Source organism: Octopus sinensis, linkage group LG27, assembly GCF_006345805.1.
Source record: "Octopus sinensis linkage group LG27, ASM634580v1, whole genome shotgun sequence".
NCBI classification, from domain to species: Eukaryota; Metazoa; Mollusca; class Cephalopoda; order Octopoda; family Octopodidae; genus Octopus; species Octopus sinensis.
Window position 1 is genome coordinate 19,358,846 of NC_043023.1, and position 18,208 is coordinate 19,377,053.

The 18,208-nt window shown below is 40.6% G+C and overlaps 1 protein-coding gene across 1 annotated transcript in view; it reads right to left on the reverse strand.

The window, feature by feature from the left end:
- LOC115225281 (cleavage and polyadenylation specificity factor subunit 6) overlaps window positions 1–18,208 on the reverse strand; it is a 77,172-nt gene that overhangs the window by 22,139 nt on the left and 36,825 nt on the right. Inside the window, exons 11-14 of the mRNA XM_036513924.1 lie at window positions 17,757–17,810; window positions 16,783–16,821; window positions 6,026–6,097; window positions 2,200–2,244 (exon numbers count right to left, since the gene is read on the reverse strand). Coding sequence (XP_036369817.1) covers window positions 2,200–2,244; window positions 6,026–6,097; window positions 16,783–16,821; window positions 17,757–17,810 — 210 coding nt within the window. The remainder of the gene's footprint in view (window positions 1–2,199; window positions 2,245–6,025; window positions 6,098–16,782; window positions 16,822–17,756; window positions 17,811–18,208) is intronic.

Sequence of the window (18,208 nt, forward strand, 5' to 3'; positions counted from 1 at the left end):
TTGGAAACGAGTAAAGGTTGGGGACAGGAAGGGCATCCAGAAGCCGAAAACCTGCCTTGGTAAAATCCACCTGACTCATGCAACGGTGGGAAAGTGGATGTTCAAAAGACATCTTTTCTTTATTTTTTGTTTCAGTCATTGGACAGCGGCCATGCTGGGGCACCGCCTTGAAGAACTTTTAGTTGAATGAACCAACCCCAATACTTATTATTTAAGCCTGACAGTTATTGAATTGGTCTCTCTTGTTGACCTGATAAGGGGACATAAACAAACCAACAGTGGTTGTCAAGCAGTGGTGAGGGACAAACACAGGCACAAAGACACACACACACTCATGTGTGTGTGTGTGTGTGTGTGATGGGATTCTGTCAGTTTCAGTTAACCAGAAGCTATAGTAGAAGAAACTTGCCCAAGGTGCCACACAGTGAGACTGAACCTGGAACCATGTGGTTAAGAAGTGAGCTTCATACACAACACCCCCGCCACCGATCCTGATGATATATTGCAGTGGTTCCCAACCTTTTCCCTACCAAGGACCCCGTTTATTTAAATGAGTTTTGTCACCAACCCCAGGATAGGATATTAAAAGGTCTGTCAGCTTAACATGTTCATCAACCCCCAGTACTACCTTCACAGACCACCAAGGGTCTGCGGACCACAGGTTGGGATCCCCTGATATATTGGGTATAAGGGTGAACGGGGACAACTGGAGCATGATCAACATTATAGAATAGGGGAGAAATGAGTGAAGGCACATGGCTCAGTGGTTAGGGTATTCGGCTTATGATCATAAGGTCATCAGTTCAAGCCTCAGCAGCACTTTGCGTCCCCAAGCAAAACACTTTATTTTATGTTGCTCCAGCTGACACTCACCTGGTAAAAGTGAGTTGTACCTGTAAATCAGAAGGGTCAGCCGTGTCACATTCTGTGTCCTGCGGAATTTCCCTTAGAACCACATTAAGGATACACGGGTCTGTGGAGTGCTCAGCCAATTGCACGTTAATTTTATGAGCAGGCTGTTCTGTTAATCGCATTAACTGGGACCCTCATTGTCGTAAACAATGGAGTACCACTTATAATAATAATAATAATAATGATGAAATTATTGTATACAGTGCTCAGGTGCACCACAACTTGTCAGACAGTGCGTATAAAGCATATGCAGTAATGTAGAAATGTCTGGGAAGCGAACAGTGTATGAGTCTGATACATGCTTGCTTGTGTGTATGGAGGGGAGGAAATCAGGTGTAGTGTTGGCGAATCTCAGGAAGCATGGAAGTTTTGAAGGATGCAGTGCTCCGACAACTAACAACTGATGCCGGCAGTTTGTTCCATGCTTCAGCAACTCTCAGCGTGAAAAAATGTTTCCTAAAGTCATGGGAGCTGTGCTGTTTTCTGACTTTGTAAACATGTCCACGGGTGTTAGACAGGTGGAGTTTTTAAACAATAATAATAATAAAATTGTTGTATACAGTGCTCAGGTGCACCACAACTTGTCAGAAAGTGCGTATAGAGTATATGCAGTCATGTACAAATGTCTGGAAAGTGAACAGTGTATGAGTCAGATAGATGCTTGCTTGTGTGTATGGAGAGGAGAAAGATCAGGTGTGGTGTTGGCAAATCTCAGGAAGCATGGAAGTTTTGAAGGATGCAGTACTCCGACAACTAACAAGTGATGCCGGCAGTTTGTTCCATGCTTCAGCAACTCTGAGCGTTCTCTCTTGTTCTTCCAGTCCACTCGGCTGGCAAATACGAGTTGTGGCTGTAATTCAAAGGGCCAGCCTTGTCACAATCTGTGTCACGAAGGATCTCCCGGAGAACTATGTCAAAGACATGCACAGCCAGTTGCAGGTTAATTTCATGAGCAGATCAACTGGGACCCTCACCATCATAACCAACAGAGGGTAGCAGGAGAGCTTAGCCAGTAAAAGGGATCAGCAAAGTAAGGCTTAGAATAGGGCTGCAGGACAGATGAAAAATGAGTATAGCAGTTAGGGAGCAAACAGGAAGTAGATCAGAGGATGATCAGGGGTCAGTTTTGGTTAGATTTAGCAACCAGGAGAATGGTCAGGAGTCAGTAGAGCAGTTAGAGCGTGGCTGTAGGCCCAAGGTTCATTGGTGAGTGTAGTGGTGGTTAGAGCATGACCCCAAAGGGGTCGGAGGACGGTGAATAAAAAAAAAAAAAGGTTAAAACATGACCAGTAAAATATTTACCTTTCCAATGTTGGCTGCCATTAAAGGAAGCTAGAAGGAACAGAATGAAAATACATATATATTTATATACATACAGGTGTGTAGATACATGGAAGTGCATGTGTGTATGTGTGGGGGGAACAGTGAAGGTGGGGGAGGGGAGTGAGAGGGGGTTTGTTTTTGACATGAGTACAAGGGAGAGTGGAGGGCAGTTAGGGGACAAAGGACGGAGCTAAGAATGTGTTCGGGGTCAAAGTTAAAGTCTAGAAGAGAATCTTACATTAAGGGACAGAGGGAACTGTATGGGTCAGGGGAAGAGAGAGTGAGAGAGAGGAAGCGGGGAGGGTCAACTGATTTTTCAAAAGGACCTGTCACCATCATTGTCATCACCTACTGAACCTTTTGTGGCCCTCATCTTAGTCCTTACTCAATAGAAACATGAATTTTTATTTTGTTTTTTTTTTGTTTTTTTAAGCAAGCAGAAAAACCCGGCGTTGCCCAGAACAGGTGGGGTTTCTTTTATCAACCCTGAAAGGATGAACAGTGAAGTCGGCCCCAGTGGTACTTGATCTCAGTACACACTTGAACAGAAACTGTGAAACCCTCTATTCAACAGAGTTAATAACTGCTGCCAACTGGCCCACAATTCGGCAGCAAAATCTTAAGACAGGGCCCGGCGCACAATAATGCAATTGAGAGGAAGGCCTTGAAGCATCGCACATTCCTTCCAAATGACTCCCAAAGCTTGCTAGCATCTGGTAACCAGGGCTTCCAACTGGTAGCACTTGCATCAGCAAGTAGTTTGCAAAGAATCTAAAAATGTTCCAGCCCAAGGTGGTGGCTATGCTGGAGCACTTTTATTTACAAACAGTGGAACCTCAGTCTACAAACACCTCAATCGAAGGAGAGGGGCTTTCTCCGTCCGGGTTGCGGATCCGTGGAATAAGCTGCCGGACAAGATAGTGAAGATGCCGACGACCCCTCGGTTCAAAGTCTCCCTTGACCACAAGTGGCCTGAACTCTTTACATGAACACTACCCTGTACATAACTCCATGTCCCCCTACATGGCCTTGCTTTTTGAGCCAAAAAATTAACTAACTAACTAACTAAAACACATCAGGAGACGAAGTGTCTCGAGTAACGAACACACAGTTGATGAGCATCAGTGGATATCCAGCTTTCCCTCAGTGCACATCCCTGCTTGAATTCACCATACCTTTTCTAGAACTTCCTATGGGGAAGAAATAGTTTCGGTTTACAAACATTTCAGGTGATAAACAGTGTTCGGGAAGGAATTAAATTCCTAAACACGGGTTTCACAGTAATTATTTTTTATTTGCAAATCTGCAAAACTGAAATTTCATAAAACTCAATTCATTCCGTTATTTACCTCAACCATCTCTGTTGAGATGGTTGAAGGTAAAATTCAAAACCAACCCTAAACCCAAACGCTAAAAATAGCACCAACTCAAAAAACCTCATCCTATTTTTTTACTCTTTACTCTTTTACTTGTTTCAGTCATTTGACTGCGGCCATGCTGGAGCACCGCCTTTAATCGAGCAACTCGACCCCGGGACTTATTCTGTTGTAAGCCCAGTACTTATTCTATCGGTCTCTTTTGCCGAACCGCTAAGTAACAGGGACATAAGCACACCAGCATCGGTTGTCAAGCAATGCTAGGGGGACAAACACAGACACACACACACACATATATATATATATAATATATATATATATATATATATATATATATATATATGACGGGCTTCTTTCAGTTTCCGTCTACCAAATCCACTCACAAGGCTTTAGTCGGCCTGAGGCTATATAGTAAAAGACACTTGCCCAAGGTGCCACGCAGTGGGACTGAACCCGGAACCATGTGGTTGGTAAACAAGCTACTTACCACACAGCCACTCCTGCGCATTCTTACTTTTTTATTGTTTTAGACACTTCCCAACCATATGGTACTGGGTTCAGTCCTACCAGTTCCACAGTGCAGAACGTTGAGCAAGTCCCTTCTGTTACTAAAGCCCGAGGCCGACCAATGCCTTGAGAGTGGATTTGGTAGACAGAAACTGAAAGAAGCCCGTCGTATATATGTATATATATATATATATGTATGTATGTATGTATGTGTGTGTATATGTTTGTATGTCTGTGTTTGTCCCCCCAACATCGCTTGACAACCGATGCTGGTGCGTTTAAGTCTCCGTAACTTAGCGGTTCGGCAAAAGAGACCGATAGAACGAGTACTGGGCTTACAAAAGAATAAGTCCCGGGGTCGAGTTGCTCGACTAAAGGCGGTGCTCCAGCATGGCCGCAGTCAAATGAATGAAACAAGTGAAAGAGTAAAAAAAGAGTATACAGGCTTGTCCTTTCAGAAACTGGTGCCACTTAAAAAAGCGCCGGTGCCAATGATGCATTAATGCACCCATGCTGGTACTGCATTAATGCACTCGTATCAGTGCTGCTTAGATGCAGCCATGCTGGTGGCATGTAAAAAGCACCCAGCACACTGTTAAGCAGGTGGCATTAGAAAAGGGCATCAAGCCGTAGAAGCCACACCACAACAGACAGTTGGGGTCCTCACAGCTCCCTGCTAGCCGGCTCAATGTCGAAACATCCAACCCATGCCAGCATGGAAAGCAGACGTTAAACGATGATGATGATGATGACGACGATTTCCAGTCCTCCATGAGAAACAGGTTAGGGCCCTAGGGGAAATATAACCTTATTTGGAAAGAGGTGAGGGCTGGAGACAGGAAGGGCAACCGGACATAGAAAAAAATCTGCCTCAATAAACTATAAACAACCCATACAAACATGGCAAAGTGGATATCAAATGACGATGAACAAATACATATATACAGACAGGTACATGTGTGTATACAAATATATATACATATACACATACATATATACACAAATACACATACATATATACATATACATGCATATATACACATATATATATATATACATGCACATATGCATATATATACATACATATACACACACACGCATATATATATATATATATACATACAGACACATATGCGCATATATTTATAAATATATTTACACACATGCATATATATATACATACATACACATATGCGCATATATTTATAAATATATATATATACACACACACACATGCATATATATGCATACATACACATATGCGCATATATTTATATACATACATACATACACATATATTTATAAATATATACATATATATACACATGCATATAGATATATACATACATACACATGCATATATATATACATACATGCATATATATATACATACATGCATATATATACATACACACACACACACATGCATATATATATACATACATGCATATATATACATACATACACATATATACATACATACACATATATACATACATACACACATGCATATATATATACATACATGCATATATATATACATACATGCATATATATATACATACATGCATATATATATACATACATGCATATATATATACATACATGCATATATATATACATATATATTTTCATAAATACAAATATACACACATATATATGCGTACATGTATACATATGAATATAGTTATACATACACATATATGCACAAACACACAGAGGAGCAAGAGGGTAAGCATTTCACAACACCTTACAACTGGCCTTCAAAATAAACGACAAAAAAAAGAAACCCAAACAGTGTGACCACAACCCTTACAACACGCCAAGTGCACGAATGAGGCCATGAAACGGAACCTCATATGAGACAGAAATAATTGCAACGGAAAGAAAAAGAAAGAGAAATTTACCGGGTGCTGGCAGTCGAACCCCGGGTGGTGGTACAGACTGGGGGGGCGGAGGTCCAGAAGAAGGGTAAGATGCTAAAATTGAAACAGAAAATCATAGAAATAGGGGGCAAGAGATATGGGTTCGCGTTAAGCCGAATAATTTAATCATGCTAAAATGACTCGGTATGGCATTTTAATTGAAAAGTGAGTAATTAGCGAGTTGTAATTGGAAGGTAATGTAGCGCTAACGATTTAATTAGATATAGATTTGTGTTCCTGAGTCTTCACCTCTTCAGCAAGTCACATGTTCCTCTCCCTATTTCATAGATTCTTTTTGTTCCTGCAATCTATAACCCAACTCAGTTTCAGGGGCCCCGTGGTTCTTGGCAACCTCATGAGTGCTGGAGCCACATAAAGTGCCCCGTGCACTAGAGTGTGTATGAAGGTGCATGGTTCAGTGGTTACAGTATCGGTCTTAAGGCAGCGAGCTGGCAGAAACGTTAGCACGTCGGGCGAAATGCTTAGCAGTATTTCGTCTGCCGTTACGTTGTAAGTTCAAATTCCGCCGAGGTCGACTTTGCCTTTCATCCTTTCGGGGGTCGATAAATTAAGTACCAGTTACGCACTGGGGTCAATGTAATTGACTTAATACCTATGTCTGTCCTTGTTTGTCCCCACTGTGTTTAGCCCCTTGTGGGTAATAAAGAAATGGGTTACAGTATCGGTCTTACAATCATGAGATAGTGAGTTCAATTCCTGGACCAGGTCGTGTGTTGTTGAACAAGACACTTTATTTGAAATCGCTCCAGTTCTACTCCTGAGTTGTGACGTCACTGGTCCCTTGGACAACATCGGTGGCACAGAGAGGGGAGGCTGGTATGCATGGGCAACTGCTGGTCTTCCACAAACAACCTTGCCCAGACTTGTGCCCTGGAAGGGAACTTCCTATGTACAATTCCTATGTACAATGGTCGTTCATGACCAAAAGGGGCCTTTAGTCTTTACCCTTTACACTACATTAAGTGGCAAGTGTTAAGAGTGGCTTCCAGCTGTAGAAACCAAGCCAAAACTGACGCAGAACCTGGTGGGGCCTCCGGCTTGTCTGTTCTTGTCAAATCAGCCAACCCCTACCAGCATCGAAAAAAAGTTAAACGATGATGGTTAGGGATTAGTCAAAGGTTAGCTTTGATGCTCAGATTGCAACCATGAGATCAGAAGCCAGTCGAGCAATTACAGTATGGCCAAAGGCCAAAGGTATGTGGTGGTGGTGGTGGTCAGCGCCCTTGTTGTTGTTGACCCTCGGCAGTTTTTCCAGTAAGGGCGTTTCTTACTCTACACAGCTTTGAAGGTGTGAGGTGATTGCATAGTTTGATGAGAGCCTACAACTTCACAAAAGAAAGTGAGATAACCTCCCCCACACACACACAGAGGCACTGATGTGGGCCATGCGGTTGAGAAATTCACTAACCAACCTCATGGTTTTGGGTTCAGTCCCATTGCATGGCACCTTAAGTGTCTTCTACTGTAGCCTCAGGCTGACTAAAACCTCATGAGTGGATTTGGTGTATGTGTATGTGTGTGTGTATACACACACGTCCACAAATACATACACATAGATATACATACATACACACACATACATACAGATGTACATGTATGCACATACATACACATTCATATGCATATACACACACATGTATATATACGCATAGACATATATATATGTGTATATACACATACATATATACAATAGACATATATATCTATATAGATACACATATATATACATATACAATGGCCCAGTGGTTAGGGTAGTGGACTCGCGGTTGTAGGATCATCGCAGTTTCGATTCCCAGACTGGGCGTTGTGAGTGTTTATTGAGCGAAAACACCTAAAGCTCCACATTGTTCCAGCAAGGGGTGGTGGCGATCCCTACTGTACTCTTTCGCCACAATTTTCTTTCACTCTTTCTTCTGTTGGCCTGCTTGCTTAGCCAGTGGGGTGGCGTCATTTGAAGGCTAAAACAATGCGAAGCACATTGTGACCAGTGATGTGTAACAACATCTGATAGCCTGGTTGGTCACGATGACGGTGACATATATATACATATATATACACACACAGACGTCTGAAGTCAGGATGCTATGATAGATCATTAGCCACTACACACATTTTTTTTCTCTCCTTGTTTTTTCTTGTGTATCTTTTCTGTCGAAGAGCGTAGGCTCGAAACGTAAAAGACTTTTTCTATTCCTGAGCGCCATACTAATACATTTGTTTGTTTGTACACCTCCTGCCTTCGTCTTTTGTTTATTTTCGTAAACTTTCCCTTTATATATATATATATATATATATATACACACACACATGCATGTATACATATACATAATCATTTAACATCCGTTTTCAATGAAGGCATGAGTTGGACAGTTTGACAGGCGCTGGCAAGCCAGAGGACTGCACCACACTTTACTATCTGTTTTGGCATGGTTTTCACAGCCGGATGCCCTTCCAAATGCCAACCACTTTACAGGGTGGAATGGATACCTTTTACGTGACAAAGAACCTTTGATAAGAGGGGTACAGGAGAAGGTAGTCTTGTGCCAGGTAATGAGAGGTTTGAGCGTGACATAGGGACCAAAACATGAGTCCTGCCATTGAGGAGATACATGGTTACCCTGGAAAGAGGCAGCGGGAGCGTGTTGGTGTTGGTGGTGATGTGCCCAGGGAATATTCTCAAGGTACTCGGATACAAATAAAAATATGAAGGTAGAGTATACTGCCAAGGGTGGGTGCACGAGAAGGGGATTCACATGAATGCAAAAGAGGTGAGGGTAGTGCAGTGACTGGTGAAACCTGGGTATTTTGAGGTGGGGGATAGCAGGATAGCAATGACGCAGGAGCAGTGAGGACAGGATTGGGCTACGGAAGAGATAACCATAAGTGTAGGGCATGAAAAAGACGAAATGGGAGGAAGAGATGTACATATGTGCATTATATATATATATATACATACATTCACGCATATACATACATACACCTGAATACAGACATACATATGCATATACACATATATACATACATAAACACACACACACTATATACATATATATATAAACATATATATATACATAAACACACACACACTATATACATATATATAAACATAAATATATACATATACATACATACATATACATACATATATATATATACACATATACATATACATACATATATATACACATATACATACACATACATATATATACACATATACATACACATACATATATATATATATACACATATACATACATATATACACATATACATACATATATATATATCACATATACAGATATACACATATCCATACATATATATTATACACATATACATACATATATATATATACCATATACATACATATATATATACACTATACATACATATATATATATACATACATATATATATACACATATACATACATATATATATATACATACATATATATATATACACATACATATATATATCTATATACATACATATATATATATACACACATATATATATATACATACATATATATATATACACACATATATATATATACATATACATACATATATATACACATACATATATATATATACATATACATACATATATATATATATATACATATACATACATATATATAAATATACATATACATACATATATATATAACACATATACATACATATATATATACACATATACATACATATATAATACACATTACATACATATACATACATATTATTATACATATACATACCTATACATACATATATATATATATACATATACACATACATATATATATATATAATACATATAAATATATATATAATATACATATATAGATACATACATATATATATACATACATATATATATATAGTCACAGACCTTAAATGATGATAAGGATTTACATATGTAGAGGTATGGCTGTGTGGTAAGAAGCTTGCTTCCGAACCACATGGTGCCAGGTTCAGTCCCACTACATGGTACCTTGGGCAAGTGCCTTCTACTACTGCCCTAGTCCAACCCAAGCCTTATGAGTAGATCTAACAAACAGAAACTACCATGCGTGATTGACTATTTGTCCGCCATCACCATTTGACAACCGGTGTTGGTTTGTTTGTGTCCCCGTAATTTAGTGGTTTGGCACAAGAGGCTTAAAAAGAAAAAAAACAAGGTACTGGGGTTGATTTGTTCAACTAAAAAACCTTTAAGATGGTGCTCCAGTATGGCCACAATCAATGAAACAAATTAAAGGATAAAAGGGACCACCTTTTGTGAGTACACCTGTATTTTTTTTTTGGTTCTCATGTAAATAATTAATAAACACGCATCTTTTCCTCCTCTATTGTTCACTTGTTTCAGTCATTAAACAGCGACCATGCTGGGGCACCACCTTGAAGGATTTTTAGTTGAATAAATTGACCCCAATACTTATTCTATTGGTCACCTTTGCCAAACTGCTAAGTTATGGAGACATGACCATCACCATCGTTTAACACCTATTTCCCATGCTGGCATGGGTTAGACCAGTGGTTTTCAACTAGGGTCCATAGAAGAGCCTAGTGTTAAAATTTTGGTACAAGAAATCAATTACGCTTCTACAATACACAAGATTTTAACAATTTCTTCTATACAATTCGTGGCCGTTGCCAGCGCCACCCCGACTCGCTTCTGTGCCGGTGACACGTAAAAAGCACCATCCAATCGTGGCCGTTGCTAGCCTAGCCTGGTCTCTGTGCCGGAGGCACGTAAAAAGTAACATCCAATCGTGGCCGTTGCCAGCCTCGTATCCGTGGCGGTGGCACATAAAAAGCACCATCCGACCGTGGCCGTTTGCCAGCCCTGTCTGGCCTCTGTGCCGATGGCATGTAAAAAGCACCATCCGATCGTGGCTGTTTGCCAGCCTCGCCTGGTCTCCGTGCCGGTGACATGTAAAAAGCACCATCCAATCGTGACCGTTGCCAGCCTCGCCTGGCCTCCGTGCCGGTGACACACAAACAGTACCATCTGATCATGGCTGTTGCCAGCCTCGCCTGGCCTCCGTGCCGGTGACATGTAAAAAGCACCATCCAATCGTTAACGTTGCTAGCCTCGCCTGGCCTCCGTGATGGTGGCACATAAAAAGCACCATCCGATCGTGGCCATTTGCCAGCCTCGTCTGGCACGTAAAAAGCACCCACTACACTCTCGGAGTGGTTGGCGTTAGGAGGGGCATCCAGCCATAGAAACATTACCAGATCAGACTGGGCCTGGTGCAGCCTTCTGGCTTCCCAGACCCCAGTTGAACCGTCCAACTAGCATGGAAAGCGGACGCTAAACGATGATGATGATGAATTCCTAATATTTAATTATAAAAATATAAGATTTTTTTAAAAAAACACTGAATGGCTGGGAAGGTCTATCATCGTCATCAGCATTACCATCATCATTTAACGTCCTCCATCCATGGGTTGGATGGTTAACAGGAACTGGCCAGGCAGGAGCCCGCACCATGCTTCTGCGTCTGTTTCGGCATGGCTTTTTACAACTGGATGCCCATCCTAACACCAACCACTCTGCAGAGCAAGTTCAGTGCATTTTACATGGCACTCACACAGATGGGGGTCAGTGTTGGTATGGGTTTTACAGATAAGGCGGCGAGCTGGCAGAAACGTTAGCACGCCAGGCGAAATGCTTAGCGGTATTTCGTCTGCGTTACATTGTGAGTTCAAATTCTGCCGAGGTCGACTTTGCCTTTCAACCTTTCAGGGTCGATAAATTAAGTACCAGTTACGCACTGGGGTCCATGTAATCGACTTAATCCGTTTGTCCTCTCTGTGTTTAGCCCCTTGTGGGTAGTAAAGAAATAGGTATGGGTTTTACAGCTGGATGTTCTTCCAAATGCCAACCACTCTGCAGTGCGGACTGGATGCTTTTTAAGTGGCACCTGCCCTGGCAGGGTCACCAAGTAACTTTGTGAAACAAGGAATTTTTGAGAGGCGAGAGGGCAGAGGAAGAGGTGATCTTGTGTTAGACGATGAAAGGTTAGAGCATGACAGAGAGACAGAAACTGATGGCCATCTGAGTAGAACAGGAATCAAAAGGGGTCCACAAGCAGAAAACGGTTGAGAAACACTGGGTTAGGTGGTCTGAATGAAACTGGTATGCTGGAGAGCTGTACCAGGCTCCAGTCTGGCCTGGCTTCGTTTCTACAGCTGGATGTCCTTCCAAACAGCAGAAAGGAAGCCAGTGTGCACGTGTGGAAGCACTCGGTCGGTTACGACGACGAGGGTTCCGGTTGATCCGATCAACGGAACAGCCTGCTCGTGAAATTAACGTGCAAGTGGCTGAGCACTCCACAGACACGTGCACCCTTAATGTAGTTCTCGGGGATATTCAGCGTGACACAGAGAGTGACAAGGCCGGCCCTTTGAAATACAGGTACAACAGAAACAGGAAGTAAGAGTGAGAGAAAGTTATGGTGAAAGAGTACAGCAGGGATCACCACCATCCCCTGCCGGAGCCTCGTGGAGCTTTTAGGTGTTTTCGTTCAATAAACACTCACAACGCCCGGTCTGGGAATTGAAACCGCGAGTCTGCTGCCCTAACCACTGGGCCGTTGCACCTCCACAGTGTGCACGTATGACAGAGCACAAGCATCTTGAGAGAAAAATTGGGTATAAAAGGCATCAGATGTGGTGTACAAGAGAGATGACTGTATTGATACGGTCATATGATTTGTATGGATGAGGACAGCAGGAGATAGGCGCAGGAGTGGCTGTGTGGTAAGTAGCTTGCTAACCAACGACATGGTTGCAGGTTCAGTCCCACTGCGAGGCAACTTGGGCAAGTGTCTTCTACTATAGCCTCGGGCCGACCAATGCCTTGTGAGTGGATTTGGTAGACGGAAACTGAAAGAAGCCTGTCGTATATATATATATATATGTGTGTGTGTGTGTGTGTGTATTTGTGTGTCTGTGTTTGTCCCCCTAGCACTGCTTGACAACCGATGCTGGTGTGTTTACGTCCCTGTCACTTAGCGGTTCGGCAAAAGAGACCGATAGAATAAGTACTGGGCTTACAAAATGAATAAGTCCCGGGGTCGATTTGGTCGACTAAAGGTGGTGCTCCAGCATGGCCGCAGTCAAATGACTGAAACGAGTAAAAGAGTAAAGCTGTGTAAAGAAGTACCAATCTGTGTGGAGGGAACCTGTGGAAGAGGTAGACCAGGAAGACATGAGACGAGGTAGTGAAGCAAGATCTTCAAACGTTGGACCTTACAGAAGCAATAACAAGTGAGCAAAACCTTTGGCAATATTCTGTGCTTCAGAAGACCCGTCAAACCAAGTGAAACCCCAGTCAATCTCTAACTGTGGAAGTAACCTGTGCAAGGAGTAGGTCTAGCAAGACATGGGACGAGGTGATGAAGCATGATCTTCAAACGTTGGGCCTTACAGAGGCAATAACAAGTGACCAAAACCATGGTTCTGAGTTCATTCCTACTGCAAGGCACCTTGGGCAAGTGTCTTCTACTGTAGTCTCGTGCCAAGCAAAGCATCTTGAGTGGATTTGGTAGACAGAAGGTGAAAGCCCATCATATGTATATGTGTGTGTTTGTCCCCCATCACTTGACAACCGGTGTTGGTGTGTTTACATCCCTGTAACTTAGTGGTTCAGCAAAAGAGACTGATAGAATAAGTATTAGGCTTAAAATAAGTCCTGGGATCGATTTGTTCAACTGATACCCTTCAAGGCGGTTCTCCAGCATGGCCACAGTCAAATGACAAACAAGTTAAAGAGTGAAAGAAAATACACATATGTGGATGGAAACTGTGTGGAAGCCAATCACATAAATATGTGATATGGTGTTGGTTTATTTACATCCCTATCCCTTTGAAGTGCAGCAAAAGAGTACAACAGAATAAGTACCAAACTTTAAGAGAAAATTGGGGTTGATTTGTTTAAGTAAACCATTCAAGGCATTGCCCTAGCATGGCCACAGTCCAATGGCTGAAACAAGTAAAAGATGAAAGGTAAAAAGGAAAAAAAAAATAATAAATAAATAACAAGCAACCATTACCAGGATTTGAAACCAGGACCTTTGCAAATAAAACCAATAATAGAAAAGACTATAATATAACAAAAAGACAAAAAGAAATAAAAGACACCTACAGGCAACGATTATACCCAACCAAGTAAAAAGAAGAAGAAAAGAGGGTGTATATATACCTGTTACTGTGTCAATATTCGACACAGGTAGAGAAAACTGAAACGAACTCTGACAGAGCTAGGTGTCATCTTTATACAGTACTCAACATACACAGACGTGTCACTTAGGTTTCACAGAGCAGGTGGCAACTGGCATTTCATTTTTCGGGCAGATTTGCACCTTCCCATTTCACAGCTGACACAGTAGATCAGTGGTTTTCAACCAGGGTTCCGCAAGAAGTTACAAAACTGCTGAAATCGGCAGTCATTTTTAATTCTCCTGTACAGACATGTGTGCATAAGACTATTAAATTATTGCACAGGGGTTCCTCGAGCCAGTGGAAGGTTTCCTTGGGGTTCCGCTCCAGCAAAAAGTTTGAAAAGCACTGATATATATATATATTATATATATACATATATATACATCAGTGGTTTTCAACCAGGGTTCCGCAAGAAGTTACAAAACTGCTGAAATCGGCAGTGATTTTTAATTCTCCTGTGCAGATATGTGTGCATAAGACTATTAAATTATTGCACAGGGGTTCCTCGAGCAAGTGGAATGTTTCCTTGGGGGTTCCGCTCCAGCAAAAAGTTTGAAAAGCACTGCAGTAGATATTGGCTGCATTTGCTGAGCCAGATGAAATGGGAAGGCACAAAAGTGCACTCTAGATGAGATGTTGCAATGCAGAGAAAGAGCGAAAATGCATTTTGTCACCCTTCTGTATAAAACTTAAGTAGCATGTTTGTATGTTTTGAGTACAGCATAAATACTTCATTATATACCTTATTATTATTATTATTTTTGCATGTGTATGCTCCAGAGAACTGAATTCAAATATCGCTGTTTGACACCTTGATATATTACTGATTGAGCTACAAACATCCCACCTCCTATCTCAGGAATGTAATTGTAACACATCACAGGGGTTGTGGTGACTCCTGTTTCTCTAACCCAGTGGTTTTCAACCAGGGTTCCGCGGAAACTTAGGGTTACACCAGAAGTTACAAAAAAGCTAAAATTGACAGTAATTATTATTTCTCCTGTGCAAATATGTGTGCATAAGACAAATTATTGCACAGGGGTTCATCGAGCCAGTGGAATGTTTCCTTGGGGTTCCACTCCAGCAAAAAGGTTGAAAAGCACTGCTCTAACCAACCATATGATTTTGAGTTCAGCACCACTGCATGGTCCTTTGGGGTAAGTCCTAAGCCAAATCTTATAAGTTGGACCGTAAAATCCAAACTGTTCCAGCTTTGATCAGCCTATCAGTGTTGCACGACTAATATATTACCCAATCTGTCCTTCCGTTTCTTAATATGGTACAGTATAATCCAATGGAGAAATGACTGCTATTTCTAACATACAGAGCAAGCACATAGAAGCGTCTCTTGTTAGTTGATGCCAAAGGCAGTTTGGGACAATTCAGTCCAATTTGACTTGACCGATACCTTTGATGTGAACTTTGACAGGTGGTGACTGGGTGGAGACCCTTTGCATGCACGCACATGTATAAATTCGTAAAAGACAAAATACATTTTGGTGCATAAATTGCTGACAAACAGGTACATCATATAGAAATACCTGGTGGTACTTCTTCCATCTGAGTGGTACAAATAATCCGTTGAGGTTTCCACTATCAGTGAATGGCTTGTCAGGCACTTAGAGCAAACAATGTGATTGTTTGCAAAAGGCATGGTATGAAATGAAGCAAAAAAAACCCCTTTAAACAACACTGGTACTGAGGAGAATAGTCATCTGCCCTTCCCTTGGACCATACTGTTGGTCTTCCCATACTACCAATCCAGACTGGGTGAGACCCACAATTTCTTTTTTGATCATTAATAGTGATCTGTTGAGGCTAGGCAAAAGCCAAATGAATCTCAAGAATGTAAGCTTTCCAGGTTGTCCCCTTCTTGCTTATCTCAAGTCAATTTCACCAGACTATTAAGGGCCATAAAAGTCATAGGTACTGCCCTTCTTTAACTTCAATTGACTAGCTTATACAAATAACAAAAACATTGCATATTCCACAAAGGTTCAAAATGATGCAGTTTATGTTTGAATGAAAAATACTATCAAACAGCACAACACCAACAATGAACAGAAAGACAGAGCTAATCTCGGCATGCAGACACAGTATGAAATTTTTACTCTCTTTTTTTCTTTTTTATCTTTATCTCTTTATCGAGACAATGGCTAAAACACTAATGATGTTGTACACCAATTGTACAGCTTGACAGCTTTTTTTAAGATTGAGAGAAATTCAAAACTTGGACAATGGGTATTTCACAGAAGAGCAGTTCATGCTACCAACAAAGATGTCAACAAGGAGATGTCAGTTCAATTCCAACTGAGGTGTATTCACATTAAACTGTCCTCCTTTCTATCTATCTTCATTGGTATTTCATTAAAGAAAAAAAAAATCACAAGAAATAAAGAGAAAAAAATAATTTTAAAAAATACTAGCGAGGCAGACAGATTTGAGTGTCAAAGGCAAAAAAAAGTGACTTACTCCCTGGAGGGTGTGGTTGACCTAGAGTAGAGGAGCTGGCTAGAAAGTAAAATTGGGCCAGATATTAGAGAAGCATGTCACAGAGGTGAGGGGAGGGGTGCAGGAATTATCTAGAGATACGACATAAGAGAGACAAAGAGATTAGATGCACAAATATTTATTGTGTAATGTACAGCCAGACTCCTAACACTCCTACCTTGGCTTTCTTGCTCGGTGGAGTTAATCTACTGGTGCCCAGTTATACTGGTCTTTTTACACAGAAGGATATACAAGACAAAGTATAAATAACGGTCTTTGCAAATTCCCTTAATATTGCAAAGTAGAATCTGCAACACTAAGGGAATATGTAAAGACCACTATTTACACCTTATCTTATATATATAATATATATTATAAATAACAAAAGAAATATACTATGATAAAATTTATTTTGCCACTGGAAATTCTTATTTAACGACATTTGTTTCGTAGCTTAATAAACATATATATAGACTATTTAGTTTATTATATAATATAATAAGTAATGAATTACATATCATAAAATAAAATATAATAAATTATCCATACATGTGTATTAAGCTGCGAAACAATTGTCGTTAAATAAGAATATTTATGTATAACTTTATACACTCCTCCTGTTTTTCTGTTGTATTGTACTATATATTCTATGCTTTACAGAAATGATACGAGGAGCTTTGTTTTATGAGTACTACTGGATAACTTGGTTTCACATATTGTGAATAGCATGTGTGTGTGTATATGTATATATATATACATATATGTATGTATATATGTATATATATATACACACACATTTACACAAAAGATGGGTAGATAGGTAAAAGATTGAGAGATAATAAAAGTGTGTGTATATATATATATATATATATGTGTGTGTATATGTGTATATGTATATATATATATATGTATGTATATATATATATTGTGTGTGTGTATACTATTGTTAATATTACCTGAACCAGGGAATGGTACCATAGGATTCCAGCTATGGTGTGGTCGATGGTCTGCTGCAAAGAAATAGATAAAGAATATTAATGCAGAATAGTTGAGAGATGAAGGGGAGAAACCAAATCAAAAACAAAAAGAAAAACAAAAAAAAAAAAAAAGAAAAATTATATCCTTTAAAGTGTTCGCCTATTGGCTGCGTGGTAAAGCGTTTGCTTCTTAACCAAATGGTTTTAAGTTCAGTCTCACTGTGCAGCACCTTGAGCAAGTGACGATTTTAACCTCCGGATTTGGTAGACAGAAACTGAACGAAGCCCATCATCTCTCTCTCTCACACACACACATATAGCTGCAGGCAAGGCAGTGTGGTAAGAAGCTTGCTTCCCAACCATATGGTTCAGGGTTCAGTCCCACTGAATGGCACCTTAGGCAAGTGTCTTTTATTATCCATGCAAGTGGA